Source organism: Rhinatrema bivittatum, chromosome 8, assembly GCF_901001135.1.
Source record: "Rhinatrema bivittatum chromosome 8, aRhiBiv1.1, whole genome shotgun sequence".
NCBI classification, from domain to species: Eukaryota; Metazoa; Chordata; class Amphibia; order Gymnophiona; family Rhinatrematidae; genus Rhinatrema; species Rhinatrema bivittatum.
Genome location: NC_042622.1, coordinates 147,393,546 through 147,410,375, shown reverse-complemented (window position 1 = coordinate 147,410,375; position 16,830 = coordinate 147,393,546). Strand labels below are relative to the sequence as shown.

General features: G+C 44.1%; 1 protein-coding gene across 5 annotated transcripts in view; it reads right to left on the bottom strand.

Moving 5' to 3' along the window:
- Nucleotides 1-16,830, bottom strand: part of VPS51 (VPS51 subunit of GARP complex) — a 65,463-nt gene that overhangs the window by 3,485 nt on the left and 45,148 nt on the right. For 2 of the 5 annotated variants that reach the window (XM_029611261.1, XM_029611264.1), the window contains exon 10: nt 9,160-12,622. The exons of 1 other annotated variant lie outside the window; for it this stretch is intronic. In XM_029611261.1, coding sequence (XP_029467121.1) covers nt 12,362-12,622 — 261 coding nt within the window. In that variant the 3' untranslated portion in view covers nt 9,160-12,361. Of the gene's footprint in view, nt 1-1,714; nt 3,389-9,159; nt 12,623-16,830 lie in introns of those variants that run through there. 2 more of the 5 variants (XM_029611262.1, XM_029611265.1) reach the window with 2 other exon arrangements.

The following is a 16,830-nucleotide window of genomic DNA, read 5'->3' as shown; positions in this document are numbered from 1 at the left end:
GAGAGATGCAGTGAGGGGCGCTGTGTGACAAGGAAGGCATGGGGACAAGGCAGACTTGCTCAGTAGTCCAAAATTCAAAGATATTCCCGATATTCAGTATCACTTAGCCAGCTAACTGGCGCCATTTGAATATCCAAGCACAGTCGATGGCTGCCACTTATCTGGCTTTTTATAGAAACATGATGGCAGAAAAAGACCACATGGCCCATTCAGTCTGCCCATCTGTTCAATTAATGTAGTCCTTGCAATTCCCATCACTCCCTTACAGATCCTTTGTATTTATCCCATGCTTTCTTGAATTCAGATACTGTTTTTGTCTCCACCATTTCCATTTGGAGGCTGTTCCATACATCCACAATCCTCTCTGTAAATAAATATTTCCTAAGATTACTCCGGAGTCTACCCCCTTTCAACCTCATCTCATGACCCCTCATTCCAGAGCCTCCTTTCTATTGAAAAAGGCTCACCTCCTGTGCATGGAAACCTTTGATATTTGAATTTCTCTATCATATCTCCCCTATCTCACCTTTCCTCTAGGGTGTACATGTTTAGATATTTAAGACTATCCCATATGCTTTAAAATGAAGACCACTGACCATTTTAGTAGCCACCCTCTGGACCGACTCCCTCCTGTTTATATCCTTTTGAAGGCGCAGTCTCCAGAACTGTACACAGTATTCCAAGTGAGGTCTCACCAGGGACCTATAGAGAAGTCAATATCACCTCCCTTTTTCTGCTGACCATTCCTCTCCCTATGCAGCCAAACATCTTTATGGCTTTTACCATCGCTTTATCCACCTGTTTGGCCACCTTAAGATCATCAGATACAATCACCCCCAGATCCTGCTCTTCCTTTGTGCTTAGAAGAATTTCACCTCCAGTACTGTACCTTATCCAGCTAAATGAGGGATGGGATGGGGTTCTCCAATGTGGGGACACATGTCTAGCTAACTTAGGAAAATAAACACTGATAATAAATGTTATATCAGGCTTAGTCAACTGAATAAGTCTGGGAGATTTTTATTCAGTTGTCCCAAAGTTAACTGGATACAATTATACAGCTAACTTTAATATAGCTGAGTATATTAGCAGCACAGCTGCACCGGTGAATATTTCAGTTAAGTTAGCTAGATAAGTTTATCTGGCTAATTAGTGCAGCCAGATAGCGACTGAATATCAGCTTCAAACAAATTTTAGTTATGGGGGATTCCATTTTTTTTTAAGAGTGATAGCAATAGTGAACAGTAGGAATTTATAGATAGTTGTCCTTGCTTTCTACTCTGAACATTGATCAGCATGAGCAGTCATCTTACAATAATTCCCACTACAGTAAGAGTTAGCACCTAGTTGGATTCTACTGAGTCCCAAATTCTCAGCTTCCAGTTCTATTCCAACCCTCGTGGTCTCCAGTTTTACATACATTAAATTGATACACATGCTCTCTCTCTCTCACACACATACACACGCACCCAAGTGACCGAAAAGGCCTTGTGCATCCACAGTACACTGATGTACAGTGGGTAGGAAATATGGTATAGCAATCAGAGCACAGAGACTATGTTCCACACCCACCTATCAGCAGGTCATTTCACCTCCCTTTGCTCAGGACCCACACTTTTAAGATCTTTGGGAAAAGGGCATCAGAACCACAGGAAATGTCTTAGAAAGCACCTTGTGCACAACAAATACTGTCATTTTCATACTGAATACTTACTGCTCAGTGGAAGGCTGGGTCCCTAGTTTGGTATCTGTTTGCAGAGACAGCAAGAGCTGCAGTCTTTGTCCACCCTCCAGTGATTCTGATTCTTGATTCTCGTAGCTGCTTCTGCAAACATATTTAACCTCCTGCTGGGGGCTGGTGGTGGCAATGTCTCAGGAAGTGAATCTTTCATGCTTGAGAAATGTACAAAAAGGAACCTCTGGGGAAAATCCCTACTTTGGGAACATTTCATAACTACTTCCTACCAAGCTCACGCAAGTCATAGATAACCCTGGATGACCTTTCAGAAACTCCAGGCATAAAGCAACATGTCCTGGGATAAAATCTGGTCAACAGAATCTCTGGAACAGATGAGCTTGTGAAAATCATACCAAAATCCTGATGTACATATAGCATTGATGAGCCTCATCCTTTCCATAGTCCTCCTCCTCCCCTCACATATTACGAGAACACCAACTGCACAGCATCGACGGTCCTCATCCTTACGACAATCCCTCCTCCCTTACATTATATAGCAGTAAAGAGGAGCACACAGCATTGATAATCCCCATTCTTTCCAAAATAATTCCCCTCCTCCTTTCTCACCATATACAGAAGCGCCGAGGAACACACAGCATTGATGATCTCCATCCTTGCCATAATAATCCTCCCCTTTTCCTCATGCCTTATTATACAGCAGTGCTGATGAGTACACGGCCGCAATGACCCTCATCCTTTCCACAATAATCCCCACTTCTCCTCTCCAATTATGCAGCAGTGGTGAGGAGTACTCGGCATTGATGATCCACCTTCCTCTCTCACATACCCCAGCACTGAGCACTAACAAGATTCATCCTCTCCACAATGATCCCCCTCCTCTTTTCGCATTAAACAGCAGTGCTAAGCTATTTGAGAACATTCTTCCTTCAGCCGTACACTCATATTTGCAGAAGGACCTGTATGGTCTCCAGAGGTCTTGTAATTGGTCTTTTTATTGGTCCAGTTTCCAGCAATGGGCATCCCAATTCAAAAGTGTTCTCTAAGGGGTTAATGTTTATTAAGTCAGAGCCTTGCAGACTTTGAAGGACACCAGGGATCAAGGTCTGACATAATTGGAACCTGTTTCCCCACACTGGGAGGCAACCAGGCTTAGTGTGGTTAACGGGGGCAGGGCTAACAGGGTGTTTATACGCACTGCTGCAGAGTTTCGTAATGATGGGTTCTGCGAAACATAAATGGGCCAGGAGGGGAGGGGGAGGGGAGGAGGAAGCAAAATCCTCAGGGCACCCCCGCAGTCAGCACTTTCCCACCCAGACCTGAAGACCCTGGATCCTCTTCGGCAGATCCCTGCATGCAAAGCTTGGTACTTGGGGGACATGACTCTGGGAAATAGTCTGTACACGTTTATGTTGTCTTTCTGATAATATGTAGTGCTTTACTTCAGTACTAAACAGCCCCAGGGCCAGAATGAAATGCAGTGTTACTTTAAAACTCAGGTTCACCTTTTATGCAACTCTAACAGGTAATCCGGACTTTCAGCCAGGAAATATGTATGCTTTTTTAAAATACAATAAAGTGGATACGCTTTGGATCATAGCAGATTTCACAGGCATACAAGTAATATATACATACGAACATGGAAAATAAAGTTAAGTTTTACCAATACAGAGTATCTTGCTTATTTGCAGACTCATAGGGGCCGATACGCACTGTTTAACCTGCAGTTGGACACAGGTTGTGGAGGCGCTAATTCCTTTATTGCATAAGGGGATTAGGTAGCGCCTCCACAACCCGCCTCCAACGAGCAGCGAAACTAATAGCGCTCATCACATGCAAATGCATGTTTTTTTTTTCCATTTAAAGTTTTATTGTTTTAAATGTCAATGATACATAAATATAGTGTGCTCGCAGGCACAAAATACTCAGACTTACAACCAGCAATAAGTCCAACCATTATCAACCGACATGATCTTTCCACCCTCCCACCCTAACCCCCTCTGGTTATACTATTCCACAATCAGAGGTACGAATGACCTGAATGTCCACCCTCCCACTCACTAATAATCGTCGTAAAATCTAAGGCTCCCATATCAGTGAGTCGGGTGACCCATCGCCCAATGTTCATATGATTTCCACAGCTTCTGAAAAGGTTCCCACCGATCCTGTCGAATGGCAGTTAACTCGCTCAAATAAGAAACACTCGCCATTCTTTTCCAGACTTCCGAGCTCTGAGGGCAGGTCACTTGCTTCCAGGAGGCCGCTATAGTCTTTCGTGTGGCTAAAGCCACCTGCATGATTATCATCCAATGGGCTCTACTGGTGTCCGGATAAGGAAAGGTAAGTAAACAACATTTGACTTCCTTGAATACTGTCGTGTCCAACATCTCTGATAACGGGCAAAATATAGAGTTCCACAGGTCACTAATGCCCGGACCTTCCCACCACATATGTAAAAATGTTCCAACCTATTTACAGTTTCGCCAACATTGACTAGATAAAGTAGGGTACATCGTGTGCAATCTGTGTGGGGTCAAATACCAGCGATACAGCAATTTATACCCATTTTCCACCAGCATAGCAGAGATGGCGCTTCTACCAATACTTGGATAACAAACATCCCGTTCCTTGTGATCTACTACCATCCCCAAGTCCTTGGCCCAAGCCTGAACATGTTTAGGAGGGTCCCGCAGATCTCCTAAAAGGAGTAGATAAAGCTTAGAAATCACTTTTTTTTTTTAACTTTCCCGTCTGCACCACATCTACCCCTCAAAGAGTGATTTATCAGGTGGGAATTGCTGCCACTGCTTAGCTTGGAGTAGATAATGTTTTAGCTGGGAATACATGAAAATATCAGTTGGGGGTAGATTGTATTTCACTTGCAAAGTAGCGAATTCTATAAATTCCTTATTATTAATATTAATAAGCTGCCCCACCATCCTGATGCCCAGAGTATGCCAGCGTGTAAAATAACTACGTTGTAGCCCTAGAGGAAATTCCCTGTTATCGCAGATAGGAGTACTCCCGTGTGCTCTTTTACATTTATCCCATAGGCATAAGGTATGAGACGTGTAGGGGGACAATTCTTGCCCCACCGTCCTATTGGAGCGTGCCAGCCAACTCTGCCCTGCCAGTCGCTGACAAGTAGCAGAAGCTTCCTCAAGCAAAGCCCATTGGTTTTTTTCGGGCACTCTATATGCCAATCCACGACCGCCTTCAGCTGAGCAGCTAAGTAATATTTTTTAAGGTCTGGCATATCTACCCCACCATATAATTTTGGGCAGTAGAATATTTGACGAGCTATTCGTGGTGGCCGCCTATACCAGATAAAGTCAAAAATCCGTTTCCACAGTAGCTTAAAATAGCTATCAGGGAGTTCAATAGCAAGGTTTGAAATAGATATAACAGGCAGGGAAGTATGTTCTTCTTGACCGTTGCAATTTTACTCAGCCACGATAGATTTAAAGAGTTCCAAACCACTAAATCCTGGTAAATCTTCTTTGCTAATGGTTCATAATTCAGACTAAATAAATCTACACCTGTGCCCGTCAGATTGATGCCGAGATACCGAATATTATGCTTCGCCCATTTAAAAGAATAATGTGATTGTAAATAATTGCGAACAGAGTCATCAAGGCAGATCGGCAGCAATTCTGTTTTGTCATAATTCATTAAAAACCCGAGACCTTACTATATTGTCCTAATTCAGTAACTAGAGTGGGAAATGTAGATTTGGGATGGCTTAGGATAAAAAGGATATCATCTGCAAACATTGAAATTTTATATGCTGCTCCCCCCACCTCTATTCCCCGAATCGTTTCATTGTTGCATATTCTAGTGGCAAATGGTTCCAGCACCAAAGCAAATAATAAAGGTGAAAGGGGACACCCGTGCCTGGTACCCCTCCCCACCATAAATCGGTTTGAGTAACCCCCATTAACTCTGATAAATGCTTCAGGAGATGTATATAATTGTTGAATCCACTGGATAAAGTGTGTGCCCAATTGGAATTTCGCCAAAACTTGGAATAAAAGAGCCCAGTGTACGCTATCAAAAGCTTTTTCAGTGTCGACAGACATTAAAATAGATGTTAACTGTCGACCTTTAGCTAAACTAACCAAATTCAATACCCTATGAACATTGTCTGACGCCATTCTCCCAGGGACAAAACCAGATTGGTCTGCATGAACCAGAGTGGGCAAAAAGGTGCCCAATCTATTAGCTAATATTTTGTCAACGGTGAAACCTCTCCTGTGTCCTTCAGTGCTACATATTCACTGATTGTGTCCCGTATCTTTTGTACTATTGCTTTATCCTTGAATAAAGAATCATTACATCTCCAGAAACGTTGTCCTGTATTTCCCTGTAGGGCATTTAACTCGTAGGTAATGGGTGCATGATCTGACCATATAATTATATCAACAGAGGTATTCATTGTGCAAGAAATGAGCGATTTATCTATGAGGAACATATCAATTCTAGAGTACGAACAATGAGCCGCTGAATACAAAGTGAAATCTTTAGTATTAGTGTGCATGAAACGCCAGATGTCAATAAGCTCAAAATGTGCCATCAAGTGTTTCAATCCCCTACTCTGTGTGTAAGACAGGGAACTCGTTCCCTTAGAGGTGTCCAGTACTGGGTTTAAGGTAACATTGAAATCACCTGCCACTATTAAATGATCCCCTGGAACCTGACATAACTGTTGATGTAGAGTCTGATAAAATGAAGCCTGATGATGTGTGGGGCAGTAACTGTTTACCAGGATATGTGTCCCTTGCGGTGTGGTCATTTTGTAGAATCAAAATCCTGCCTTCTGGATCTAAGTGTAGAGCCTTAAAATCCGCACATAAATGAGTGGCAATCAGAATACCTACCCCGCCATATTTATTATTAGCCCGACTGGGAGTTAGAAATACCTGAGGGTAGTGTCTGTTTCCCTATAATAGCCTCCATCCCTACTCCTTAAATGAATCTCCTGCACAAAAAGAATGTCTGCTTGAAGACGTCAAGCCTCCTTAAAAAGCATACGCCGTTTAAATGGGGAATTCAACCCCTTCGTATTCAAGGAGGCTAACCTGAATGTACCCATTGTAAAATGTTATCCTTATGCGACACTTGCACCTGCACCCCAGAATTCACAGTAAATCCAAATGAAAGGAGCGAAAGGAACCATAGAGATAAACTACCTTCCTGTATTTTACCATTATGTGGTTTAGTGCAAAGGTGTTGTTCTAGTCCCCTACAAGCAAGATTGTGGTCAATCTTATCCAATCGTAGTAAATCCCCAGAGCCCCTTAAACATCCCCCCCCCCTCCATGTCATAGCAGGCTAATATAACACCACTCTTTAGTGTGAGGAAAGGAAAGTGGGCCCCTGCATAGCCTGCCATGGTTCCCCCGCCCTAGTATAACTGATGCGCCTTAAGCAAACAGCATTCAAACCCAACAAAACATGGTAACAGTTCAACTTAGCAGTTCACCCAATCCCACGACACTCAATATCAGGGCTGCCCAGCAACATAATACCTCTTCACAAATTCGAACCCACAACACCACTGGGCCCGCAAGATAGAAAACCTTTATGCCACCGATCGCACCCCCAAAGGTCCAAGCACTCGTATCAAGAATCAAGTCCAATGAGTGGCAAAGAAATTGTACAAAGCCAAAATAAGGCTACCGCCGTGCCATGATTTGAAAATCCTCGCAGTCCAACAATATTGTATCACCGTTCAGTCAAAAATTGTGCCTTCAAGAGGGTGCACTCTTAGACGATGTTGAGCTCCCCGAGTGTCTCCATAGCCTTCTTCTTCCTGATGTAGCTCTCTGCCATTGCGGCGTGTCTTTTGTAGGATCAGGCACTGGCTCACGATGCCCCTCTGTTGTGTCAGTTTGTATGCCGGCGTCAGTAAGAATGCGTGCTGCTTCCATAACTGTTTTCACCCATGACGTAGCACCTCCCAGCGCGAATGTGAGCTCAAAGGGGAACAGCCATTTATATCGTATACCTTCACGAAGCAAGGCCTCGGTAAGACCGTGAAAACTCCTTTTCTGCAATGTTAGCGGTGACAAATCCGTAAATACAGATATATTGTGGCCTTCCCATTGTAATTGGTTGTCCCTCCTGGCCGCTTGAAATATCTCCTCCTTCTGGCAAAATTCCCGATAGCAGACAATTATGTCCCGAGGGGAGTTGTTTCTCCTGGCCCCTTGGGCTCTATGCGCCCTTTCCAGATGTATAGAATCTAATTCACAACTCTCCCTATGTTTAAGTAGGATGAACCTGCTGATTTGTTTAACCACCACCTTATACTCCTCAAGTTCTGGGACTCCCCTGAAACTTAAATTACAACGATGGGACCTATTCTCCAAGTCCTTAATTTTTTCTTGTGTCAGGTCATACTCAGATTCTAGGTCTTTAACCATTTTTGTAAGCCTGTCTACAGACACAAATTGCTCCTCCATCTGTGTCTCCACATCCAGTTCAGTTTTTATGTCTCCAATATTGGTATTCAGCTCTTCAAACCAGTGCATGAAATCAGCTTTGGAGATATGCTCATAAGCAGCTGAAGAGGGCATCAGGGCCTGGGACTCACCGGCTTGACCAGGTTTTTCTTGTGCTGCTCCGGTCGCCATTTTGTCCCGGGTGCCGGTTAGATTTTGTGGGGCTGCTGCCTCATATGAAAATTGTCGGAGATAGACGGTTATGCCTGTTTTGGACATCAGGTGAGTGACACTGTGTCTGCCACCTGATCGCCACCTTCCTGTCTGTTTTTAGGTTGCTTTTTCACTAGTTTGCTCAGCGGGATGATCGGGGCCACAGGGTTTATACAGCCCTCAGTGCGGGTGACTGTTGTTTTGAAAATTTGCTGCCGCGGAGAAAAAGTGCCGGGAGTCCTCAAAATAGCATTTGTTTATCGTCGGATGGTGTCCACAACGTCCGCCATTGAAGCAGGTTTTTTTCGCCGCGTTTTTGACCCGTTTTTAGCAGCTTTTCTCGACGGGGAACCGGGAGCTCTCGGTTCATGCAGCCATTAGTGCAGGTGACATCACTTCCTCATGCAAATGCATGCTGATGAGGCTTCTGGCGATTCACCCGCAATGAAAAAAAAAATGTGCATCTAAAAGGCACATTTTTATGCTCAGAAATTAATGCCTGCCTACAGCAAGCATTAATTGCTGAGCACTCCCAAAAGAGGTACAGAAAAGCAGAAAATACTGCTTTTCTGTACATCCTCCTACTTAATATCGACGCTCAGTTAACAAGAATCCATTTCCCGAACCCCTGGCTGTGCACCGATTAGGAAAAACAGACGCCAATAATAAATTAATCGTTTGTTTTCTAAACCGGCAGACAGCCGACTGCTCGCAGGCTCCTGCTGTTAATCAGTGATGTTTTTCTACTGGTTGGAGATGCATTACTTATATATGTATTGGGGCATCTGGATGAGTATTGGGGCATCTGGATGAGCCAAAAGGAGTAAAATGGATTAACACAGTTGTAATGTTTTTTGCACTATATGTTTTTCAACTTTCCAAATAAAAAGGTTGTTTAAAAAAACCAACTCCGGTTCAGAGGATCTGTGTCCTGCCAGGCTGTAGCACTCCCAGGTGGATTCAAAAGAAATGACTGGAAACAGTTTTATTTGATAATTGCTTTTGGTTATTAGACTGTAGTGTATACACCTCAGGGTCAGCTGTAACTTACAGGAATACAGAGATTATACCTACACTTTAAGGAGAATGTGAAGAGTATGCAATGATAACAAGATGCCTGGCAGAAACAGTAACACACACACAGACTAAGAGTCTGAAAACATACACCAGATCCACCCTAAGACTCAGAGACAGATGCACACAAAGATACACCAGCCACAGACACAGTCACACACACATAGACAGAGAGAGACCCATTATAATAGACTCTTGCATGTATATACAAACCTAGATACCTCCCCCTGACATCCAAAGATGTGCACACAGACACACACACAGACCTCTTCCCTTGCCTGACCCACTCCCAAATGTACATATAGCCCCAGGGTTGAAAAAATCCAAGCACCAGGTTACTCAAGCATCTAAAATTTGGCATCTGTCCTAGAATGAAGGGCTGTCGCTAGAGTTAGCTCTGAGCTAGGCAAAGGAGCCACTGCTGCTGCAGTCAGGCATGGGCCAGGATAGAAGAAACCCGCCAGGGTCAGGCCTGGATTGGGGTGGAGGAGCCACCGCTGGTGTCAGGTCTGGTCCCAATCCTGTTTCCAGGTAGAGGAGTTGCTCCTGTGGTCAGCATTGGGACAGAGTGGAAAAGTCACTGCTGGGGTCACAAAAGAAAAGAGGCTGGGGATATGAAGGAGGGAGAGAGGCCAGAAGTAAAAGAAAGGAGAAAGCAAAGCATGTCAAAAGAAAAATAAGCAAAAATAAATAGATTTTGGTTATTTTTTATGCCTGTTCTACTCAAGTCTCCCTTATTTCTGTACTGAAGTTCCCTTTTTCAGAGCTTAGAGGACCTCATTCAAATATCTGGCTAAGAAAAATATATCCAGCTAACTTAGCCGGGATATTCAGGGGCAGGGCTGTGAAGCTGAATATACTCAGATAACTTTGAGATAGACAGTAATTTTATCCAGTTTAGAGCTGCTCCACAGAAAGTCTGACTTATCCAGATAAATCTGAACATTGCTACTTATCTGACCAAGGCCTAGATTTACTAAGCCGTGATTTGATGATCTTGCGCAATAAACAACATTTAACGTGCAACAGACCAGAAGATTTCCTCCCCCTATGAAAATAAGCTGCTTAGTGTGCAGTTGCAAGCATAACATTTCCTAATGCATGCAAAGCAGCTTATGCATAGACAATCCTATGTTAATAAAAGAACACGGCTGACTTAGAAGAAAGTCAGCCGTGTTATGTTAGCGCTTTTGAGGGAGATGTACTTATTTTCCTGAGGGCGCATGAGGATGCTAAGATGGGTCCCCGATTGTCCTATGGGAAAATTAAAAGGCCAGGACGCCCAAAACACATCCCTCCCCAAAAGAAAAAAAAAAATCACCCCAGGGTCTTTGGCGACCCCCTACCCACCTTCTGAGGTGATTTTAGCCCTCCAAAAGAAAAATATAAATGAGGCAAATTATAAAGAAATGGCTTGTTCCCTTGCACGACTCCTCCTCTTAATCTAAATAAGTAGCCCATTAGCCTAATGATCCCCCCCCCCCCCATCAGCCCCATCCAAATAATGTAATATCCTGGGGGTTTAGTAGTCCCCCCACCCAAAAAAAGGACCTGGCAGACTGGGGGAGCAGCCATACCTGCATCCACATTCCATGAACCCCCTGTACCTCTAAATGAAGTCATTGGTTTTCTCGGGGGGGGGGGGGGGGACACGTGGGAGCACCCCCTAAGCCATGTGGGCCTAGGTCTGGTTCCTGGACTTTGTCCAGTCATGTGACATTTTGAAAAATGGTGTCAATAGGCCTGGAGCTAGGGGGTGCTCCGGGCACCCACTGAAAACCAATGACTTCTTTTAGAGGTAATGGAGGTCACGGTGTGGGGATCCGGCTGCCTCCCAGACCATCACAGTGCCTTTTTTTTGGGGTGGGAGGACTACTAGATTTCAGGAATATTACATTATTTGGATGGGGCTGATGGGGGGATCACTGGGCTAATGGGCCATTTATTTGGATTAAGGGGAGGGGGTCGGCTGATGGAGTGGCCTTGGGCCCGTTAATTGATGGCAGCCCTGGCCGAAGTGAGTCGCCATCATACAGTTAGACCCTGTACCTAGGTGAGATTTTTTTGTCAGGCGTTAGTGCCGTAATAAAAAAAACCCCAAAACACCACAGTACTGCCGAGATAAGTTTGTCGGGAGGGGCCACCCCCTCTGGTGATATTTGGCCCCTCCCGCAATAAACAATCACAGCTTAGTAAATTTCCCTAGACCTTAGCTGGATAAGTAGCCGTGCCCCAGAAAGCCCCCATCCCACCCAGCACTTAGATAACGTTTAGCCAGATAAATACGGTCGTTATCTAAGTAGTGGTTGGTCAATATTCAAACACCACAACTTATCTGGCTAAGTGGCACTGAATATTGACCTTTAAATATAAAGCAAATGGTTTTTCCTCTTGAAATATTGGCTTGTTTTCTTTTGACTCTGGAAACTTACTTCATTTTCTGATTCAAGATTTTTGATAATTCATTTGTAATATAAATATTAAAAAAAATCAATACAGAATTTTCTCCTCCTAAGAATTCTGGCTGGTGCTTAAGGTTTTGTTTTGTTTTTCCTGAAAGTTTTCCACCTCTGCTCACATAATATACACACACACAAAACAGACATTCTTCCCCTCCCGCACCCCAACGCCAAAATAACCAACACATTCACACCGAGGGCCGACGAGATGAGAGAAGCTGCAGCTGCCCTTCAGCTTTTCTCATTGCTTTTTTCTGAATAAATCTCTGTATTTGCAGCCTTGACCAGTTTTGCAGAGTCCGAAAACATTCAAGAACTTTGATGGAATAGAGTCGAGACCTTTGCAACAAGGATGGAAAGGTCTCTGCTCGCCAAACCTCAGTACCCAAAGTCCTTATTAACCACGACAAATCCTCAAAACTGGCAGAGCCTCGGCCACATACATCTGTCACCTCTCCGCCGGAGGGGGAGGGGGGTCAGCCTCTCTCGCAGATGACCTCGATAACACTCTGCTCCATGGGCAGGGGGTCCAGGCAGCGGTGGGCAGCACTACCCACAATCTCATCCAGCAAGAAATGGACCAGGTTCTCGTCCGAGACGAAGCGCCAGAGGTAGAGCTGCAGGTAGTGACAGTCCACCTGGATCTGCTGCAAGCCGTGGCGCCCAAAGGTGCGCACCCGCACACACTCCAGGAACGTCTTCAAGCTGATCTTGATGATGCCCGTCAAGACGGAGACCTGGGTGAGAGACCACGCAATATCAGCCAGACTGGACTCAACAAGAGAGAGAGCTTTCTCCATCTCCGGCCCCTCCCCGTGCAGCTATGCATGATTAAAGGCCTTGAAGACCTTCTTATTTAACACTGCCTTCAAAGAGTGGATACAGAAGCAGGCCTCTTAATAAATACTTTTTGTCTTGTTCCACCATACTAGCACGTTTTAGATTAAGGGGCACTTTGCTATGTCTAGTTTTTATAATTTGTGTTGTTAGCTCTTAATGCTTTATGTTCTCTGCTTTATTTATAGTTTATTACTTTTTATATATGACATATCAGAAATCCATCACATCGGTTTATGATAAGCAAGCATAAAAACCAGTAAAAACACATTCAATGAACATAGTAAAACAATTAAATAAACCGTACATAATTGTATGTGTGTATGTACAATTGTAACCCAAACAATTTGTGTTGTTAGCTCTATAAGCAATTGTAAATAAATACATAAATAAAACAATAGTCAATCATTCCTTAAAATCACTTTTTTGTTACTACAGAGATACAATGGATGCTGAAGCTCAGGATGTGTTTTTATTTTGGAGGGAGGGACTGCCAAAATTGTACAAATTGTAATGTATTGAAGGTTTGCTATATACAGAGTTGTTTTAAAACAAATCTGAGTTTCACAGAAATATAGAATGGCCTATCTAGTCTGTCCAATTTCATTCCTGGTGTAACGCCATAGAAACCAGTTGATCTGAGACTTCCCCCTCACTTTTTCACAACTAAATATCCTCTGTACTTATCCCAAGCTTTACCCCTCACTCCCTCATGCTGAGGACCCTCTGTGCATATCCCAGGTTTTACCCCTCACTCCCTCATGCTGAGGACCTTCTGGGCATATCCCAGACTTTACCCCACACTCCCCTAACAACCAAGGATCCTCTGTGCTTATCCCAGACTTTACCCCTCACTCCTTCATACTGAGAACCCTCTGTGCTTATCCCAGGCTTTACCCCTCACTCCCTCATACTGAGGACCCTCTGTGCTTATCCCAGGCTTTACCCCTCACTCCCTCATACTGAGGACCCTCTGTGCTTATCCCAGGCTTTACCCCTCACTCCCTCATACTGAGGACCCTCTGTGCATATCCCAGGCTTTACCCCACATGCCTTCATACTGAGGACCCTCTGTGCTTATCCCAGGCTTTACCCCTCACTCCCTCATACTGAGGACCCTCTGTGCATATCCCAGGCTTTACCCCTCACTCCCTCATACTGAGGACCCTCTGTGCTTATCCCAGGCTTTACCCCTCACTCCCTCATACTGAGGACCCTCTGTGCTTATCCCAGGCTTTACCCCTCACTCCCTCATACTGAGGACCCTCTGTGCTTATCCCAGGCTTTACCCCTCACTCCCTCATACTGAGGACCTTCTGTGCTTATCCCAGGCTTTACGCCTCACTCCCTCATACTGAGGACCCTCTGTGCATATCCCAGGCTTTACCCCACACTCCCTCATGCTGAGGACCCTCTGTGCATATCCCAGGCTTTACCCCACACTCCCTCATGCTGAGGACCTTCTGTGCATATCCCAGGTTTTAACCACATTCCCCTAACAACCAAAGAACCTCTGTGCTTATCCCAGACTTTACCCCTCACTCCCCACAGCCAAGGATCCTCTGTGCTTATCCCAGACTTTACCCCTCACTCCCCACAGCCAAGGATCCTCTGTGCTTATCCCAGACTTTACCCCTCACTCCCCACAGCCAAGGATCCTCTGTGCTTATCCCAGACTTTACCCCTTACTCCCCCAACACCAAGGATCCTCTGTGCTTAACACGGAATTTACCCCTCTCTCCCCCATTGGTGAAGATCCTCTGTGATTATCCCAGGCTTTACCCCCTCCCCACTGTTGAGGATCCTCTGTGCTTATCCCAGGCTTTACCCCTCCCTCCCCCACTGCTAAGGATCCTTTGTGCTTAATTAGCACAAAACATCGTAAAAAGCCCGACTTGATTATACTCTGAGTCTAACTATGAAGTTGTGTTTACTCTGTGAGAAATCGTACTGTCTATCATAGCCCCTGAAGCAGCTCGACATAAGAGCGAAACTCGGCCTGAGTCGGGCTTTTTATGACGTTTTGTGCTAATAAATAATCCTTGGTGTTTTATCGATCTTCGTTTGGTCGCGACTTTGCAATATTGGATCGGTTTCTGGTTTGTTTCTTTGGACCATTCCTCTGTGTTTACCCCAGGAATTTACCCTTCACTCCGCCACCGCTGAAGGCTATTCTGTACATCCACCACCCTTTCAATGAAGTTATATTTTCTGATGTTACTCGAGCCTACCCACTTTGAGCATCATAAGAACATAAGAAGTGCCATGCTAAGTCAGACCAAAAGTCCATAGAGCCCAGCTTCATGTCTCCAATAGGGGTTAACCCCTAAAAGAAGATTCAATTTCTTCTTATTCACTCCCTATTTTGAGTGGTGGGTCTTCCTGGGTCACATGGTTAATAACCATTTATGGACTTTTCTTCCATGAACTTTTCCAAACCCTTTTTAAAGTCCGCTATGCTAGCTGCCTTGATCACATCCTCTGGCAACAAACTCCACATTTTGATTGTGCGTTGAAAAAATACTTTCTCCAATTTGTTTTAAATCTGCTACCTGTTAGCTTAAAAGGAGTGTCCCCTGTTCCTAGTGTTAGTTGAAAGGGTAAATAGCCATTCCCTAATTACCTGCTCCACTCCACTCATCATTTTGTACACCTCAATCATATCACCGTATCAATCAACTTTTCTCTAAGCTAAAGAGTCCTAACCTGTTTAGCCTTTAGCTGTTCCAACCCTTTAACCATTTTTGTTGCCCTTCTCTGTACCTTTTCTAACTCCACTATATCCATTTTGAGACTGGGTGACCAGAACTGCATTCAGGGGGCAGTTGACGCAGTAGTTCTGCCTCGTTGCCAGATGTGAAATTGCCAGATACTGGAAGAAAATCGGTTGTCCTGTCCATGGAGGATATACATCACATGGAAAGATTGTGAATAAATTGACAGCTTGGAGACGCCGCAGATTATTTCATTTGAGGCTTTGTGGCAACCTGTTCCCTTTGTCTGGAGATGTCCGAGATAAGTACATGCAAAAGGTGAATGGGGTTCTGTAAAACCTTTATCATCCTTAGTGTGATCGTTGCCACCCTCGGTAATATCCATTTCTATTACTACTTATGCCATTTTATTGGTTTTATTTTGTTGTTGTCATTATTAATCTTACTTTCACTAGTACTACCACTTTTGCCATTTTTTTATTCCCCTGGAATAAGAGGGAAGGGAGGTGGGATGAGGGGAGGGTATAATAATTATATAAAATACACAGGGGGTCTAAAACTGTGCTGTTTTGCTACAGTTGCAATCTGGGCCTTATTACGGATATTATTTCTGTAGTTTTGCATGCACAATAAAAACTGTCAAATTAAAAAAAAAAAAAATACGCAAGGTGCAACAGTACCAGAGGGAGTGCTGACTGCAGAACCTATATCTGCTGGTGGTAAGCTGGACTTACTGGGAAGGAATGCCTAAAATCTAAAAAAATTCCAAAACTCTTAAAAGGGATACAGTGCATTCAGAAAGGATTCAAACCCCTTCACTTTTTCTACATTTTGTTACGTTACAGCCTTATTCTGAAATGGATAATATGCATTACCCTCCTCAATCTATGCACAATACACGATAATGACAAAGCAAAATTAAGTTTGTAAAAATGTGTGCAAATTAATTAAAAAAAAAAACAACCACCTGAAATATCACATTTACAGAAGTATTCAGACCCTTTGCTAGGATACTCAAAGTTGGGCTTAGGTGCATCCTGTTTCCATTGATCACCCTCGAGATGTTTCGCCAATTTGGAGTCCACCTGTGGTAAATTCAATTGATTGGAAAGGCACATACATGTCTATATAAGATCCTTCAGTTGACAGTGCATGTCAGAGCAAAAATTAAAGCCATGAAGTTGAAGAAATTGTCTGTAAACCTCTGGGACAGAGGCACAGATCTGGGGAAGGGTACAAAAACTTGCTGCAGCATTGAAGGTCCCGAAGAACACAGTGGCCTCCATCATTCTTAAATGGAAGACGTTTGGAACCACCAGGCCTGTTTCTAGAGCTGGCTGCCTGCCTAAACTGAGCAATCGGGGGAGAAGGGCCTTGGTCAGGGGAGTGACCAA